Source organism: Elephas maximus, chromosome 4 (assembly GCF_024166365.1).
Source record: "Elephas maximus indicus isolate mEleMax1 chromosome 4, mEleMax1 primary haplotype, whole genome shotgun sequence".
Classification (NCBI taxonomy): domain Eukaryota; kingdom Metazoa; phylum Chordata; class Mammalia; order Proboscidea; family Elephantidae; genus Elephas; species Elephas maximus.
In genome coordinates, this window is record NC_064822.1 from 79,623,231 (window position 1) to 79,643,381 (window position 20,151).

At 36.4% G+C, this 20,151-nt stretch overlaps 1 protein-coding gene across 1 annotated transcript in view; it reads left to right on the top strand.

Annotated features, from left to right (window-relative positions):
- PDE3A (phosphodiesterase 3A) overlaps window positions 1-20,151 on the top strand; it is a 357,390-nt gene that overhangs the window by 281,480 nt on the left and 55,759 nt on the right. Inside the window, exons 3-5 of the mRNA XM_049882596.1 lie at window positions 8,056-8,313; window positions 11,004-11,158; window positions 16,194-16,318. Coding sequence (XP_049738553.1) covers window positions 8,056-8,313; window positions 11,004-11,158; window positions 16,194-16,318 — 538 coding nt within the window. The remainder of the gene's footprint in view (window positions 1-8,055; window positions 8,314-11,003; window positions 11,159-16,193; window positions 16,319-20,151) is intronic.

Sequence of the window (20,151 nt, forward strand, 5' to 3'; positions counted from 1 at the left end):
ATATTTTACTGGGCAAATCTGCTGAAAAAGACCTCTTTAAATTGTTGAAAAGGAAAGATGTCACTCTGAGGACTAAGGTGCCCCTGATCTAAGCCATGATATTTTCAATCACTTCATATGCATGCAAAAGCTGAACAATGAGTAAGGAAAACCAAATAAGAATTGATGCCTTTGAATTGTGGTGTTGGTGAAGAATATTGAATATACTGTGGACTGCCAGAAGAACAAATAATTCTGTCTTGAAAGAAATACAGCCAGAGTGTTCCTTGGAAGTGAGGATGGAGAGTCCCTGGAGAAGGACATCATGCTTGGTAAGGCAGAGCATCAGCGAAAAAGACGAAGACCCCCAAAAAGATGAATTGACACAATGGCAGCGACAACGGCCTCAAACATACTGATGATTCTGAGGATGACTTAGGACTGGGCAGTGTTTTGTTCTTTTATACGTAGAGTGGAAACCCTGGTGGCGTAGTGGTTAAGTGCTACAGCTGCTAACCAAAAGGTCAGCAGTTTGAATCCACCAGGCACTCCTTGGAAACTCTATGGGGCAGTTCTACTTTGTCCTATAGGGTCGCTATGAGTAGGAATCGGCTCGACGGTAATGGGTTTGGTTTTATACATAGAGCCACTATGAGTAGAAACCAACTTAACGGCACCTAACAACAGCAACAACAAAGCCTGAATTAGAGATTCCCTGGGTGGCATAAATGGCTAAGGGCTCAGCTACTAACCAAAAGTTAGATGGTTCAAACCCAGAAGCACCTTGGAAGAAAGGCCTGGCAATCTACTTCAAAAAGTCACAGCATTTAAAACCCTATGGAATGCAGAGCTACTCTGAAACACATGGGGTCACCATGAGTCAGAATCAACTGGACAGCAACTAGTTTGGTTTTTAAAGTCAGTACTAAGAAGGACCAGGTGATGGTAAAATAAATTAGATAGCAATAAAGAGAGGAAAAGATGTTTAAAAGCTAAGTGCGTTAAAATGTGCTAGATTTACCAAGCCAATCAGTTATTTTTGGTTTGATATATAAAACTGCACTTTACTCCACTGTTTATTAGACTTGAATTCCAGATTTTCTATTTAAAGGTGGCAATCCAAATTTGATTGTCATTTAAATAGTGTCTAGGGAGTTATACATGCATTTTCTTAAACGTTAAATATAAATATTTGTATTCTAAGGAGAGCTTGTGAAGTAGAATGTTTTATATTGCTTGGTAACATTTTTTGAAGGAAAAGATTTGTTTGATCGTCTACTGTGTAAAGAGACTGAACTGTGGGTTTTGCTTAGTGCAGCTCATTACTATACTTGAAGATGATTTGAAGCTGTTAGTTTAAGACTTTCCTTTAAAGTGGCTTTTATATAAACTCAACCTTTAGTATTTATTATCACTAAGACTTCACCAGTTAAATGAAATATTTCTCTGAGTATCATTTGGAATACCAAGAAATGTAATTACCTTATTTTTAAAGATGAAAAGGTATGCAAATATTCTCTGTGGGAGTCGCTCAATTATTTTATATTTTGTATCACGTAATGAGAAAGCTCTATCGTCAACCACAGGCCCTCTCGTCTGAAATTCCTTAACAACGACTCCCTGCACATATCCTTGTTTTTATAGCTCACCTGTTGTTTATTGAAATAGCAGCCAGCCTATCTTTCAGTCTTTCAGTATTTCATGTGTGGTTAGTACTGGTGGGTTCCTGGCAAAAAAATCTGATCATTGGTTTTAGATTTCACGCCTCATTGAAACCCTTAGTTATGTGATCCTAAAAGTGATGATAACTTATGTGTAATGAAGCTTTTAATGGTTATACCATTTTATTCTTGAATCAGAAAAGCAATAAAGCAAGGACCTGAGTTAATAATACTAGAGAAGTTTTTCAATATTAAAGTGTTACCTATGGTTTCTTAGCTAATTCCAATAGGGATAATTTGCTTCTTATTGACTTGAATATTGCTTTTATTTTCACTTGAACATCTTGCTTTGAGAAAAGCTATATCATATCTAAGATTGAAATACCTATCAGGCTTCTTTTCTAAATTCATGTGTAAATCTAACATTGACACGTAAGGATGGTGTTTTAAGTTCCGTTTTTATTTTACAGTTTCACTTTTAAAGGATTAATGTTTGTTTTTGTCTCCGTATATAAATAGTGGAAACCCTGGTGGCATAGTGGTTAACTGCTATGGCTGCTAACCAAAAGGTCAACAGTTAAATCCGCCAGGTGCTCCTTGGAAACTCTATGGGGCAGTTCTACTCTGTCCTATAGGGTCGCTATGAGTCGGAATCAACTTGACGGCAGTGGGTTTTTTTTTTTTTTTTATGTAAGTAATACATATATTGTGTATAAAAGGAAAGAAAATGTATTATTGAAAATGACGTAACAGTAGAAAATTACAAAGAAAACTTGCCTCTGACCAATAATATGTTATAAAATTATAACCCTAATTATAGTTCTAATTGTAAATGGACGTTTTCTACTTTATCCTCTCGCATTTGCAGACTTTATGTACTGACAACGTTTTGAGAAAATGTCTTTAATTATTAATTATTAAAGCATAAAAATGTTAATTTCCTTGTCAGAGAGTTTTAAAGTTTTGTGTTCTGGAAACAAAGTTAGACTTAAAATTTCAAATTTTATGGAAATGTTACAGTGACATGTCAGCTTAGATTTGTTAGAACATGGCTAGGAATAAACGTTACCATTTCAGAGGCTTGTACTAGGTGAGTTTTTCAGAAGCACGGTGATTAGAGAAACACTTGAAAATAGTGTTTTTAACAGAAAATTTTAACCTACTTCAGTGGAAATTTCATGGACACTTTTTAAGTTAACAATGTAGTACATAAATGGAATATGCATAATTATATACCCTAAAACTATTAATATTGCACTTAAATTATCATGTCACTTATAATGAATATTTAGGCCCACAAACACAGGAAAAACATAGGCACAATGATGAAATAATGCATCCAGTAATTTACAGATATATTTAGGAACATAAGATGAAAAAATTCTTTATTTCAGTGTTCTAGTTCAGCACTTAGACCATGGAATTAGTGTGTTTATATCCTGGTGTTTCTTTTATTCAGTACCCAGTTTTGGCAACTTATTTGTGACTGATAAAATGAAGTTGATACAATACCTACTTTGTAGACATGTGCTTGGTAAATATCATCTGCCATCCTTATTCTGATGTATATCATTATCCTGAGGTACAATGCTTCAGTGACAGGATAATATCTGCATGCCTACAAGGAAGACTAGTTAATATGAATATTATTCAAATTTACATGAAGAAATTGAACATTTTTACCAACTTCTGCAGTCTGAAGTTGATCGAACGTGCAGTCAGGATGCACTGATAATTACTGATGATTGGAATGAAAAAGTTGGAAACAAAGAAGAAGGATCAGTAGTTGGAAAATATGGCCTTGGTGATAGGAACAATTCTGGAGATCATATGATAGAATTTTGCAAGACCAATGACTGGGAAAATATTAAATGATACAGGAAGCATCAAAAGAAGATGGAAGGAATACATAGTCACTTTATAAAAAAAAAACTGGTCAACGTTCAACCATTTCAGGAGGTAACATACGATAAGCAACTAATGGTATTGAAGGAAGAAGTCCAAGCTGCACTGAAGGCATTGGCAAAAAGCAAACCTCCAGGAATTGATGGAATACCAATTGTGATGTTTCAACAAATGGATGCAGAGCTGGAAGTGCTCATTTATCTATGCCGAGAAATTTGGAAGACATCTACCTGACCAACCAACTAGAAGAGATCCATATTTATGCCTATTCACAAGAAAGGTGATCCAACCAAATGCAGAAGATATTGAACAATATCATTAATATTACACACAGCTAAAATTTTGCTGAAGATCATTCAAAGGCGGTTGCAGCACTACATTGACAGGGAACTGCCAGAAATTCAAGCTGGATTAAGAAGAGGTTGTGGAACCAGGGATATCATTGCTGATGTCAGATGGATCCTGGCTGAAAGCAGAGAATAACAGAAGGGTGTTTTCTTGTGTTTTACTGACTATGCTAAGGCATTCAACTATGTGGATCATATCAAACTTGGATAACATAGTGAAGAATGAAAATTCCAGAACACTTAATTGTGCTCGTGAGGAACCTGTGTGTAGATCAAGAGGCAGTTGTTCGAACAGAGCAAGGGGATTCTGCGTGGTTTAAAGTCAGGAAAGGTGTGCGTCAGGGTTGTATCCTTTCACCACACCTATTCAATCTGTATGCTGAGCAAACAATCTGAGATGCTGGACTATATGAAGAAGAACACAGCATCAGGATTGGAGGAGGACTCATTAACAACCTGTGTTACACAGATGACACAACCTTGCTTGCTGAAAGTAAACAGGACTTGAAGAACTTACTGATGAAGATCAAAGACCACAGCCTTCAGTATGGATTACACCTCAACATAAAGAAAACAAAAATCCTCACAATTGAACCAATAAGCAATGTCATGACAAACGGAGAAAAGACTGAGGTTGTCAAAGATTTCCTTTTACTTGGATCCACAATCAATACCTGGAAACAGCAGCCAAAAAAAAAAAAAGACGCATTGCATTGGGCCAATCTGCTGCAAAAGACCTCTTTAAAGTGTTGAAAAGCAGAGATGTCACCTTGAAGACCAGAGGACACCTGACACAAACCAAGGTGTTTTAAATCGCTTCATATACATGTGAAAGGTGGACAATGAATAAGGAAGATGGAGAAGAATTGATGCCTTTGAATTGTGGTTTTGGGCAAGAGTATCAAATATATCATGGACTGCCAAAAGAATGAACAAATCTGTCTTGGAAGAAGTACAATCAGAATGCTCCTTAGAAGGAAGGACTCTTTCTTACACACTTAGGACATGTTATCAGGAGGGACCTGTCCCCAGAGAAAGACATCATCCTAGGAAGACCCTCAACAAGACGGATTGACACAGTGGCTGCAATCATGGACTCAAGCATAACAAGGATTCTGAGGATGGTGCAGAACCAGGAAGTTTTTCGTTCTCTTGTATATAGGATCACTATGAGTCAGAATCAATTCGATGGCACCTAACAACGACAACAACAATAACATCATTATTCTTATGGTCATTATTGTTATTCTGGAGCCCTGTCAGCACAGTGGTTAACCTATCGGCTACTAGGCAAAAGGTCAGTGGTTTGAACTTACCAGCCACTTGGCAGGAGGAAGATGTAACAGTCTGCTTTCGTAAAGATTTATAGACTTGGAAATCCTATGGGGCAGTTCTGCTCTGTCCTATAGAGTTGCTATGAGTAAGAATCAACTAGATCTCAATGGTTTTTGTTGTTGTTGTTATTCTAGTGGTAAAAGACATAACTGTTCTATACGATACCTTTACAGAATAATTTATCACTTATAGTTATCATAAGTTTAGATATATTCATGTGTGGTGGGTGTTCGTTTCACAATTATCATGTTTTTCTATGATATACTTATTTACCCACTAACCAATATTCCAGGAAACTCTGGTGGTGTAGTGGCTGAGAGCTATGGCTACTAACCAAAAGGTCAGCAGTTCGAATCCATCAGGTGCTCCTTGAAAACTACATAGGGCAGTTCCACTCTGTCCTATAGGGTCGCTATGAGTTGGAACCGACTCAATGGCAATGGGTTTTAACCAATATTCCAGGGAGCCCTGTGGTACAGTGGTAAAGCACTTGACTGTTAACTGAAAGGTCAACTGTTTGAACCCACTAGCTGCTCTACTGGAAAAAGATATAGCAATCTATTTCCATAAATATTTACAGCCTTGGAAACACTATGAAGGAGTTTTACTCTGTCCTGTAGGGTCCCTATGAGTTGGAATCAACTCAAAGGCAATGAGTTTTTAGTAACCAATATTCCATGATCATTTTTCCAAGTAATCATTTTTAGATCTACCCACACCTTTTAAAGAAGTGCATAATGCTTTATAATGCAGTTATATTACAACTTAAAAAAAAAAATTCTCTATGAATATGCATTTAATGGTTACATTTTTTGTTGTTGTTATCAGAGCAACATTTGTACCATTTGTGTCCTTGTCTTTACATTTTCTGCTGTGTCCAATAGAATCACTATGAGTCAGAATCTACTTGACAACAGTGCATTGATTGGCTTTATATTTTTACATACTGGATTGTTTTGCATTAATCACAAGGGACTGCCCATGTCTTTACACCATACACTTCACACCATCTTGTCAATTTTCTAAGATATGAACTGTTTTTATTATATTAATTGCATTTTAAGTATTAGGAAGCAAGCAGTTTTTAATATATTTGATTATTTACATTTTCTTTGAATTGTTTATTCATTATCTTTATCCAATTTTATTTTTTATTGATTTTTTTAGAAGCTCGTTATTTAGATACGTTTTAACTTTTTTGGGTGGCAAATATTTTTCTCACAGTTTGTCTTTTAACTTTGTTTATGATATAATTTCCCATAAAGAAGTTTACACCTTTATTTAATCAAATCTTTCAGAGTTTTCCTTGGTGGCTTATGAATTCATTTTATTTTTCAAAGACCTTCCTATTTTCAAGATTATAAAATGGTCTCCCATATTTTCTTTTAGTAATCTTATGATTTTATACATTTAAATTGTTAACCTGTTTGGAGTTTATTTTTATGTCTGCTGTGAGAGAATGACTAATCTTCATTTTCTTTGAAGTGGTCAGCCGAACTTCCTAATAGCCTTACTTGAAAATTCCAGAGCTATTATTATGAGGGTCATTATCATTATTATCATTATAATTGCCAGGATGATATTAAACACTTTACATATATCATCTCTTAAGTTCCTATAATTACCTTCTGAGATTGGTACTCTTATAACTACATCCATTTTACATGTAGAAAAATCACAACACAGAGAGGTTATTGACTTGCCAAACACCAGACATTGAGAAAGTGGTAGAGTGGGAATTCAGAATTTGGATCTAAGTAGTGGAATTCTCGAATCTGCGTACCCAATCACTAACTGGATTATGTTATTTAAACTTAAGTGGGTTCCTTGTGCCTCACACCGTGACAGCATTCCAATATATTAATGGTTCTCTGTGTTCTCCTTGAGGCTTCTTTTATGCCATTAGCCATGATGCTGCTGCTGCTCCTTAGTCTTATCGCTTCCTGATTTTTTCTCTTCTGCCCAACCAGGGTGGGGAACATTTCTGTCCTCTGTATTTTGGGCTCTTCATTTGTTCAGTGAGTATAAGGCAATGACTCTGAATCTGGCAGGCAGTTTGGTGGAACATGATAAATGTTCCACAGTATTTTAGAACTGAAATTTCTATCCTTACCAACCACAAGAAAATAGACAATCAGTGAATTTGAATGTTAACTTTAATTGATTTTTTAAAATATCTCTAATGTTAGTTGAATAATTACAAAATACTCTATTCAGGTATTACATTAAAATGTTATTAAAATTAAAGTTTTATAGTATATTAATTTTACTTTCAGAATGAAAGTCTACATACATATAAAACATTGAACTGTTTGTAAGATGGGATTGATAGGAAGTTTTTTCCAATTTTCTGAAATTTCTTATCTTTTTGGAACTTGTTGTTTGTTGCCATCGAGTCAGTTCTGACTCATGGCAACGCCATGTTTGCAGAGTAGAACTGCTCCATGGGGTTTTCAAAGCTGGCTTTTTGGAAGCAGGTTCCCAGGCCTATCTCCTGAAACACTGCTGGATGGGTTTGAACCACCAACATTTATTTATTTTTTTTTTTAGTAGTTTAGTTCTTCACCATTTGTGCCACCTAGTGTTCATCTTTTTAATCTCTTCAAATTGCTGTACCCCTTCCCAAGCTCTAGCATTAAAAAATGTGCCACAGATACATAAAGGATGAAAACCATGGCCTAGAAACTTGGCAAATTTGGAAACAGAAATGTGCTTTGAATATAATTTGACTGCACTTAAATGCTAAGGAGTCAACTCAGTTAATTTTTCAGTGAAAAAGTCAATTTAATTCCTTTTCTAACCTACCTTTTCTTTGTCTGTTGTCTCAGTCTTCAGGAACCAGTATTACTGTGGACATTGCCGTGATGGGCGAGGCTCACGGTCTCATTACCGACCTTCTGGCAGACCCTTCTCTGCCCCCAAACGTGTGCACATCCTTGAGGGCAGTGAGCAACCTACTTAGCACACAGCTCACCTTCCAGGCCATTCACAAGCCCAGAGTGAACCCCGTCATTTCCTTCAGTGAGAACTATACCTGTTCCGATTCTGAAGAAAGTTCTGAAAAAGACAAGCTGGCTATTCCCAAGGTAGGTATTAGTGATATAGTCCTTATAGGGTTAACCTTTTTCTTTTAATTGTCTTCTAGTTCTTCTTCCTGTCACCTCAAACCTGTTTACAGATTCATATCAGTTACTCAGTGAAGATGTTTTTGATCATGGTGACAAAAGTAGTAAAAATCTAAACACGAAAACTTTGCCCTATACTTGATCACTTTCTTTAAAAAGAAAAAACCCCTATCTGTTTTAATCAAACTTTCAAGAAATTTTTATTGAGTATCTTCTAAGTGCCAGGAAAAAAGGATATAGCAGTGAAAAATAGGCAAATAAATAAAACAAAAAACAACCCTCTTCCGCTTCTGGGGTGGTTTCTGTTTCCATTGCCTTCTATAACTCAAGATTCCTTTGCTCTTTGATTTCCTAGTATGATAGTCTTCATCATACTCTCATGTATTTTCCAAACTAACCAGCCTTTTAATTATTACAGTTTTGGTTGTTTTTTTTAATATTTGAAGTGAAAGATGGCCTTAGTAATTTGTACAATTTCTTCTTTTTATACATAAGATATAAAAGTTTTATAAAAGTAAATTGTAGGCTCAAATTCTCTGGTGGCAACTCTGGGGATAGATAATGGTGCCTATTTCCAACCTCATTTATTAGTTGAAAGTAAGTTAAGTTAAAGACTTTTAAAAAAATCAGGATTTAAGTGGTCTCTGAGGCATCCAGTACTGTTATTTATTTAGTAGAGAAGCCATTACCTTTTTGAGCTGGGGTCAATTAGTAACATCCAGGCTCCTGCTCTTGTGAGTTTCTTGATTCAGTAATATGATCCTAGCAACACTGTCAATTAGATATTTACAAGGCTCTCTTCTAGCATCAGCTTCTCTGAAAAAGTTATACCTAATTTTGATATGGAGCCCTGGTGGCGCAGTGGTTAAGAGCTACGGCTGCTAACTAAAAGGTCGGCAGTTAGACTCCACCAGCCACTCTGAATATAAGGCAATGACCCTGTCCTGCAGTTTTACTCTGTCCAGTAGGGTTGCTATGACTTGGAATCCGCTCAACAGTAATGGGTTTTTTTTTGTTTTTTTTTTAAATTATGATATGACAGTAAGAAATGCAGAAAGTGATTAAGTGATTCCCCTCAAGTCTCAAAACACACATGAGGCCAGAGGCCGATTTGAGGCAAGGATGCTAGTATTTTCCAGTGCTTGACTACTTCTCTTCCTTCTGAGTTACCGTCTCAGCTATATGTTTAGCTATTTAAAAGATACAGGAAATTACTTAGTATCAGGCCTCTTTTTGAATTCCAAGATGGCATATACTTCACTTCTCAAAATTGTTGCCATCTTGTGAAGAGGAGAATGTGTCTTTGGAAATTATGACTGCATAGTTGGTCTATTAGGAGTAACTAGCCACAAATAAACATGGGTTGAGGTTCTGTTATGACTATTGTTGTGGTTTTAGGAGAATACCTTCTGTCACGGATTGAATTGTGTTCTCCAAAAATATGTGTTAACTTGACTAGGCCATGATTCCCAGTATTGTGTGACGGTCTACCATTTTGTCATCTGATGTGATTTTCCTATGTGTTGTAAATCCTACATCTATGATATTAATGAGGCAGGATTAGAGACAGTTATGTTAATGAGGCAGGGCTCAATCTACAGAATTAGGTTGGACCTTAAGTCAATCTCTTTTGAGATATAAAAGAGAGAATCAAACAGAGACACAGGGGGACCTCATACCACCAAGAAAGTAGTGCCAGGAAAAGAGTGTGTCCTTTGGACCCGGGGTCCCTGCATTAAGAAGCTCCTAGTCCAGGGAAAGATTGATGATAAGGACCTTCCCCCAGAACTGACAGAGAGAGAAAGCCTTTACCTGGAGCTGACTTCTAGCTTGGATTTCTAGCTTGTTAAAGCCATCCATTTGCGGTATTTCTGTTGTAGCAGCACCAGGTAATTAAGACACCTTCATTTTAATTCTTATGGCTAATACCCACTTTAGAGTGCTGTTGCTCATCCTTTGGAGCCCAGAATCTTATCTCTGTGCTGATAATATCACAGATCCTGCTTAGGATATGGTGCGAGAAGAAACAATAAAAAGAAGAGAACGCAGATAAGCCAGCAAAGTTTTGTGTTAAAAGGAATTGGTTTTGGTTAAGAAGATTATATTACCGATATCCCTGATGTCTTTAAGTCACATTTACCACAAGAAAGGTGGGGCATTTTGTAAAGGTGTTATATTCTTACGCTTAACTCCGATCATTTGGAAGTAAATATAATCAATAAACACTTGGGTATAGCCTATTGTACAAATAATGTAAATTTATCAAAACCCCAAACAAGTGACTTTTGAGGAAAAATTTCTGTATATAGTAATTAGCATAATAATATATATGTATAAGTGGGTAAATCCTATTGAACTAAAATGGCTATAAAATTATATCAGAGGTAATCAACTCTCATTCCTATAATTCCATATTTGTATAAACATTGAAACAGAGACTACACCATGATTTTTTAATAGTCATCCATTTTGTCCAGAGAGCCTTTTATTGAATTTCTGAGTATCCGAATTAGTTTTAGATTGGCAATATTCAACCAATATAGCTAAATAAATTCATTTTTAATTAAGAACCCAGGTCGTTCCATTATATTACATAGAAGTTAGTGGTATAAAATATGTTTGATAATAAAATCAACATTCCTTCTTCCCAGCGCCTGAGAAGGAGTTTGCCCCCAGGATTGTTGAGACGAGTTTCATCTACTTGGACAACCACCACCTCAGCCACAGGTCTACCCACCTTAGAACCTGCACCAGTTCGAAGGGACCGTAGCGCCAGCATCAAACTGCATGAAGCACCTTTATCCAGGTAAGACAGTGCTTCTGTTCTTTTTGTGAATCTTAGAGAAGTTACTTAACCAAAAAGGATTTATAAGTTACAGGGAAGGAATATGAACAGTTGGTTAGAGGTCAGGTTTAGGAATGGAAAAAGTCTATCATTTAAATGCAGTGTGGTGCATGAGCAGCCCAGGTGGTGAAGTGGTTAAGAGCTCAGCTACTTATCGAAAGGTCAGCAGTTCAAATCTACCAACCGCTCCTTGGAAAACCTATGGGCAGTTCTACTCTGTCCTATAGGGTCACTGTGAGTTGAAATCAACTATATGGCAACAAGTTTCAGGTTTATAGGTAGGGATCAACATCATAATTAGACTTAAGTTTTGTTGTGTGGCCCTAAATATAAGTAGAGAGAGTGACTTGCGGTGATTCCTTTCAGTGTGATCTTGAATGAGAAACACTGAGTCCAGAATAAAGGCAGGCTAGATTTTTACATAGATCATATGACTGAGAATCACACTGAGAGCTTTAAATCACAGGCATCCAACTTAATACTAATGATTGACTTAGATTTCCCCAGCCCACTAGGGCAGCTGCCTTAGCATTACCCCAAAGGCAAAAGTGCAGATCAAAAAGTAGATTATTATTTTAAAATCACCTAGACGTGTTCACACAATTGGTAATGTAACTTTATTTAGTATATTAATTCCAGTGTTACAAAGTGATTTGAAAGCCAGAATTACCAAAACTAAAGAAGAGATAATGTTAAGGTATAGAAAAAATTTTGAAGAAAACATTTAATGAAAGAACTTTAAGTAGAGAGCACTTGTGTGTGGTATTATTCTATTTAGAAAAAAAAAAATAGCATATTTACATGAATTCATTCATTATGAGAACACTTCTGTACTCTAGTTTGAAACATATACCACAGTTTTATTAATGACCTAATGACTGAAAAGTACCCACAACATTGTGGTGAACCACACGATGGCAATAGCAGAAGTGACTTTCTCCTGATCTTGGTCATGAATATAATAAATCACCATGCTGAGATTGGCAGATAATTGGAAATCTCTCAAGGCATAATCCTGATAATTTTTAATGCTTCCTTGATGTTTAATTGGTTCCTTCCACGTTGATGTTTATGTACTAATAAACCTGCAGAGTCACGTAAACTAGAAGGTTTTTTGGAATTACATGCCATGTTATTACTTGAACATTTGTAACACTTCTAAACACCCCATGGGAAGATTTAACCAATCTGTTTCACAAACATGTCCTAAAATTTGAAATTACATCATCAGTGATATTTTCTTGGAAAATATTTTCCATCGTTGATTTTTATAACAGCAAATACTGGTATGTGGGGGCTAGTAGTATTATTGTTAGATATGTGTTGCTTAAGAATATGAGTTATGTTCTTAGAGTATAGTATAGTGCTTAACAGATTGCGTATTTTAGTAATGGTACCTTACCAAATTCCCTGGCATAGTAGAGCTAATGCTCCATGCCATGGTTTTCTTTCTGTAGCATGACTTTACCAAAAGTCTGTTCAGGCCTTGTCAAATGTCTTCTTTCTTTCTTTTCTTCTTCTTTGTTGTTGTGAGGTGCCATTGAGTCAGTTCCAACTCATAGAGACCCTGTGTACTACAGAGCGAAACACTGCCCAGCCCTTTGCCGTGCTCACAGTCTTTGTTACTTCTGGTCAAATCTCTTGTTCTCCTGCTCCTCTTTTCAGATTGGGGCCTGAATTTGAAGTCATGAAGAAGAATAGGATTTTAAGAACTTTTATCAGCTTAACCCCCGAGGATTTTATCATTCTGCTTATGAAATAAGTACTCAGGCTCAGATAAATTCAATAGAGACTAGGAATAGTGTGTGATTCACTCAACATAAAAATTCATAGATCTTTTTCCTGTGTATACTTCCCTGCCACCCGTCACTACCTAACTCAGTATTCCTTAACTTCACGGTGTGTAAAAAGTTCTGACATAAAATCTGAGAGTAATACAGTTTTTCATCATTATGAACAGAATTTGAACATCACAAGGGAAAACCATGTATAAGTAAGTGGGAATAGTACCACCATTCCGTACAATGAGTTATGGTTGGTTCACTCTTTGTAATGGGCTGATAACAGCGAAAAGATAGCCACAGATAATCTTTAGCCATGATTATAAACCAAAATTAAAATGCTCTTACTCAGAAAAGCTATTGCCAAAACTGATTGATTTCAAAATCAATTTGAATTTTAGCCCTTGAATGTCTTATTTCTTTTCTTCCATATCTGTCCTTTTGTTGAGGCTTTTTGAGGACTGAAGCCATCCAAAGCAGAACAAGAATGGCAGTAAAAATTAGAGTCTACAGCTTGTATCCCTTTAGTTATATAGCTAGATAATTTACGCCTGGGTAATTGTAAACACAGCCTGGCAGAAAGGACACTGGACTGGGAACCAGAAGAATCTTGGCCCTACCACTCACAGATGTGGGTCCCGAGAAGCAAGTCCTTAGCCTGCCTGAGCCTCCACACCCACTGGCACCTACCTGTTGCACAAGGAATTGTTAGGCAAAAGGGGATGTAAATGGCATAATTGAGACAAATTAGATGGAAGAATACAAGTCGGCACTTGAAAGAAATGGAAAATACTGAACTATATCATACCCTAAATTATTCCAAGTCTGTCTTGGAACTTCCCACTTATCTGCATAAAAGACAGAAAGGAGACTGTAAACTCTGTAAAAGAAACTGTCAGGGCCCGATGAGATTTTTGAGACCTAAGATGAAGTCCTTATGGGTAGAAATAAGATTATAAAATCCACTTTTTAGGGAGAAGGATTGAGATCTCTACAACAGGCCCATGAACTGTTTCCTTCTCCTGTGTCAACACAAGGAGGCCCATTAAAGGTTTCCAAGGTTGTTTTCCTCTCCAAAATCCAAATTGTTACATATTCCTGATATATAAACAAGTATCAGGAAGTGTGGGCCAATACAAGGCTGAAACTATTCTGAGGATCACATGAAGCAATATATTTGAAAGTCCTTTCCAAGTATAATGCATTACGTAAGTGTGATATTAAGAAAAAAAAAAGGAACACGTAGATATGGCTATGATTTTGCCTTGTAATTCATTAAATTCTCAAACATTGAAGATGTAGTTTATAAAACACTTGAGAATTAGCACATTTTAAATATTTTTATTTGAAAAACTAAATAGTAGTAGATAATTTTTGGTATATAATTTTTTGAGATTTTAAAAAATAAATACAGTTAATATTAAGATCTTGTGTTTAAAAAGTTTATATAGAAAAGTAATCACCTATTTGTATGTAACACATGGTTTCCTTAATTGCATTTGATCATTGCTGGAGCCATTCCACATTTCAAATGTCTTCTTTTATAACATATTCTGGAAACATTTATTGTAAGTAAGGACGAAAAATGATGTTTTTAAACACTTGCATCTATAGCTGAAAAATATCTCTGAAAATTAAAAGAAATGAAGAAATGAGATAACAGTAGGGATCAGTGTGTCAAATCTGACTTAACACAGAGTGTCTAATAAGTCCGAAAACTTACGTAGTGCTAAATTTAATGATGACCAAAGAATACAGGCAGTACCAAAGCACAGTCTCAGTGTTCTTCCCTTGAGAGGTCAGAGATTGTCAATGTAGCTCGCTAAAAGTCCTTTTCCGCCACCATAGGCCGTGTTCTAGTTTGGATTTAACATGCAGGGTTTTAAACAATGCATGCATAATGTTGCTTGCACAGAGGAAGGCATTTTGGTTATGAAACATTTCTAACTTACACCCCATTAATTATACAGCTTACAGGACATTCTCCAGACATTCATGCCACAATAATTCCATCAATTTTAGATTTATTTACAATAAGCCACTCAGACAGACCAGGTACACCCTGTTTACAGTGCCAATCTAAAATTGGAAAATGGTCAAATTGTCAAATTGAGCTCGTGCAAATTACAGATTTTACCCAGTGCCAAGTTTACCTAAGATTCAAAGGACACAGTAGATAGCAAAATACAGACCAAACATTTCTCCCTTGGAGCAGTTCAAGATCATCAACACATCAACTTAAATGCCTCTCTCTTCTGCATTAGGATGGATTCTATTTCAGATTTAGCGTGTAAAGTTTTGATCTATGCTTGCAGAGAAATTATGGTTTGGGACATCTTTAAAGTCTAAAACCAAAACAAACAAACAACAAAAAAAACTATAGCCCATTAATTACTGGACTTACATAATATTCTCCAATTTGACCCTCCCTCCACCATAGATCTATTAATTCCAAGTTTACTTACAATAAGCAATCTAGACAGGCTAGGTATGTCTTACTGAAAGTATTTCATATTTCATCACCTTTCTCCTAATAAAAACCATCTCTGAAAATTAAAAGAAATTTAGCAGCAGGTCCATCATTAGCATGTTTATATAGGATTTGGCTGGGCCATTCCTTATTTTCCGGATTATTTCCAATAAAGAGAAATAACAGGTTAAAGGCCTGCTGCTAACCTTTTCCTTCCCAAGGTAATGCTGTGAAACACATTACCACTGAATGATCTTATAAACATTTTATCTTTAAACATGGATCTACCAAGAATAATAATTAATCAAGAGAGCAGCAGAGGAAGCTTCGTGACATTCCTAACCTGATATAAATCCTCCTGCATCTTAACCAGTTAATCTGCGAACTTTTTTTTTTTTTAAGAAAATTTGTGAGGAACATGATTATATAAGTAGAAGGAGAAAGTTAACAGGTACAGACGTTAACTTGTTTGATTCCTGTTAAGTGGCTACATAGGAAAGTTATCTTTCCTCTTTTGTTAACTCGGTATGCTTAATGAGTACCTGCTGTATCCCTACAATAGGGATTGAGTTTAGAAAATCTGTTTTGTCACTTGAAAATAAAATGGTTGTCACCGAGCCCAAACCAATACTCAGAATGGCAAATCTGTCATGGAAGTAATAGTTGGGTTCTGGCAAGATTTGCCCCAGCAATTGATGAATAATTTTTTTCATTTTTCTTTATGTCGCTTTTCCTGTTTTTACAGTGCTGTGAATCCTGATTCTTGGAATAACCCAGTGATGATGACCCTCACCAAAAGCAGATCCTTCACGTCTTCCTATACTGTTTCTGCAGCTAATCACGTAAAGGCTAAAAAGCAAAATCGACCAGGTAAGCAATTCACTGGAAGAAGACTTCCTCCTCAGTGAGTATGCGGTCATGGAGAGAAATGAGCCCATGTGTTGAAAGAAATACGTATTCTCTCAAGGTGGCTGCACCAGATTTCCTGTCTCGAACTTATTGGATGAATGGAACATCAATGTCATCATTGACGATAATCTCCAGAAGCATCATCTTTTAATAAAAAAGCTAATAATATACTTATAAAATTTCAGTTTTATTTTTAAAGCCTATCAAAGTTATTTTTCAGATGTCTGATATTTACATATATGAGTTCAAGGAAACGCCCCACTTACAATACATAATTTTTTTCAAAGAAATCCTTACTTTATGTCACCCACTCCCCCAAAATATATACACGCTGAAAGGAAAATATGTTTAAATTTGAAGAAAATATAATTCAGGGTCTTTGAGAGCTTTTGGTAAAAGCCTGCAAGTCAGTAACCAAAAGACCCTAACAATACTGTGGATAAGTGTTCTTTCCTTTGGAGATAGGTTCAGAAACTAAAATTTTAATGTGTATTTTCCCATCCAGGGTTTGGTATCTGAACTGCAGGGAAATTTCTAGGTTCGGAATAATATAGCATTTACACTTCTAAGCAGATGCGTCTCCCTTACTGCAAGCTTCATTTACTCAGCAAGTATTTGTAGTATGTTTATTATCTGAGACACTGGGTTAGTTTCAGGGAGATAGCAGTGATTAAGGCTGATCCAGTTCCATCAGAATTTATATTGTAGTTGGGAATATAGACAAGTCAGCAGCTACTACTGTGCAGTATGTTAAGTTCTGTGATAAGGAAGTGAGAGAAAACTTTCAAATGATGAAAGAGAAGAAAAGAGAAACAAGAGGGAGCTTGAAGAACTTAAGACTCCATATGGCTGGAAAAGGTAGCAAGCAGAAAGGGAAGAGTACTGGGAAATTAAAACAGATATATAGGAAGAAACCAGATGGTACCGGGCATGTTTAACAGTGATAAGGAGTTTGGATATCAGTTAAGAACAATAAGGTTTTAGGTAGAAAAATGAAATGGTTTCAGGAAGGATTACCTCAGTTGATCAGAGTTTGTGGTGACTCAAGACTGGACTCCAGTGTTTGAAAGATTCTATCTGTATCTGGATCGCCCCCATTCCTAGAGTCCCAACTGAGGGCTTGGGGTGTTTGCTATAAATTCTCTTTCTTGTACTGTTCCAAACTCAAGATTTTTTCATTTGTTTGTTTTGATTAGTTTTTTTCTCAGCAATGCAGAAAACTCTGCTGAGATTTTCAGTAACCTCCTGCTCATCTAAGGATTCCCGGTGGTGCAGTGGTTAAAGCACTTGGCTGCTAACCGAAAGGTCAGCGGTTCAAACCCACCAGGTGCTCCACAGGAGAAAGATGTGGCAGTCTGTTTCCATAAAGATTTACAGCCTTGGAAATCCTATGAGGCAGTTCTGCTCTGTCCTCCAGGGTCGCTATAAGTTGAAATCAACTTAAAGGCAGTGGGTCCTTCTTAACTTCTTAATCTTCCTTTCGCAACTTAAGAATTCACCAAATTGTTCAAGGGAAAAACTGCCTGTCTTACCTGAGATGTTAGACATTCAAATTCTTGCCACTGCAGTCCGAAACCCCAATTTTTGAGTCATCAGCTCCACGATACTGCTAAAAGCTCTGCTGGCTTACCTTACCCCTAACTGCATCCCTCTGCTTGTATTCTCAGCTTCTTGCTCAAGCCAGCGTCAGTAAATAATGTTCTGAAGAGACGAACTGGTTGCAGGATTTTGGCTTACCCTTCTCAGATTTTCTGCTCTCTGGGAACCTGGCCCCTTAATACGGGTTGTTTTGTCTAAATAGATTTTTTTTTTTTAACCCAGCTTTTCTAGTTGTTCTCAAAGCAGTGCTGGTTTACTATAAACTATTCCATCATTGCCAGAAGCAGAATTTCTCAAAATGACAATGTTTATAGGACGGTTATAGAAATAGTATTCACATTCCACTGATATTTTAAGAGCCTATCTTGAGATATAAACTTTAAATTTTAAGAGGACCAACTTACAAATGCATTTCTACTGTTTTTGTTTCCTAAAAAAGAAACTTTAGTGCTTTATTTTCCCTTTGAGTACTCACTTTATATTGGATAGCCATTTCTTGAAACCGTCACCTACTTGGCTTCAATCTTCACTGTTCAGTATAAAAAAGACATTTTCTCTAAACAGTATAGTTTTATTGGAATGCAACATTGAAAGAAATCATTAAACCTTTTTTTTTTTTTCCAACAACTAATCCTGTCCTATCTATTCTTTAGAATTGCTTTTTAAATTTTATAATTTAGAAGTCATTAGTAACCTGAGAAATAGAACTGAGTTTTCACCAGGGCCAGGGACAGGAAAACGTAGGCAAATACTTAAATCGGGGTTGCCCTGAGGACAAATACAGTTGATAGTTGTGTAAGACAGTGGCATCACTACGTGTGTGTGGAGAGGGGGCTGCAGACCAGGTGACGTTGTCAGAGTGGGTGAAACTAAAATGGCTGTCTATAAAAATATCCCTGTAGTTAGTTGTGGGTCCCTGGTGGTACGGTGGTTAAAGAGCTCTGCTGCAAACCAAAGGTCAGCAGTTTGAATCCACCAGCTTCTCCTTGGAAACCCTATGGGGCAGTTCTACTTTGTCCTATAGGGTTGCTATGAATCAGAATCAACTCAACAGCAACGGGTTTTTTTGGTTTGAGTAGTTAATTGTAACAACAAAAACGTTTTTTGTAGGCCCAGCTTACATGTATCAATAAACCTAAAAGGCTAAGTCTGTGCTAATTTACTTTGTGAACCTTCTAACGCACTCTGATCAGAGCTGTCATTATTACCCTATTACAATAGTCACTGATTTTGTCAAATTTTCTGGTGTTTTAGCTACAATATTGTAGTAATTAGTATTTGTGAACCTGTATCAATAACTTTTTTGAGAACAAACTAGTAATTAAAGGAAAAGAAGAAGAGATATAGGAGAATTACAATTATGACTAACATTAGTACAAAAAGCATTACTAAGGATTCTGCATGGTTTGGTACAGGAGGAGTACCATGAGGGGGGTGACATCATGAGTTATCACACTGGGTGACACCAACACTAGTGATGTCACTGGTGTAAGAAGACTAGTCTGTGACTCCAGCAAGGTGGAGCAACTGAACTTGAGCATTCCACTTTAAACCTACGACTCTTGAAGTGCACTAAAGTCGTCCCAGATCAGTAGGACCCCTTGGTTCCCTGCAGAAAAATGTACAGGTTGGAGCTGTGAAGCTGGAGCAGCCCTGTCCCCTTGGTGCATCACCGATTAAGAGTCATGAGATTGCCATTGATCAAGATACACAAATTGGGGCTTACAGCCAAGACCACCAAACACACAAGGAAATATCATGAGTTAGAGCCACCAGAAACAAACAAAAAAGTCCTTCCAGATCTCTAAAGTGATTGAGGTGTTTAAATTCTAAAATATTTAAATTTTAATTTCATTATTAAATATTTAAAGAACAATATGAGATCACAAAAATTAACAGCAGTAAGAGAAGGCATAATTGCAGAGCAGCTAAATATAGCTTTTGGAAATATAATCAAGGAACTGTGATAGGCTAAATGCCATAATATACAACTGAAGGGAGTATGAGTAAACTGGGAGGAGGAGGTTGTACAGAAATTACCAAGAATACAATATAGGTAAGAAATTGAAAAATAGAAGATATTTTAAAAGATATGGAAGAAGGAATTAGAAAGCCTCATATGCATAATCAGAGTATTAGTAGAGAATGGAGGACATAAAATCTTTGAGGAGAAGCAGAGTAAATGCTAAGAAACC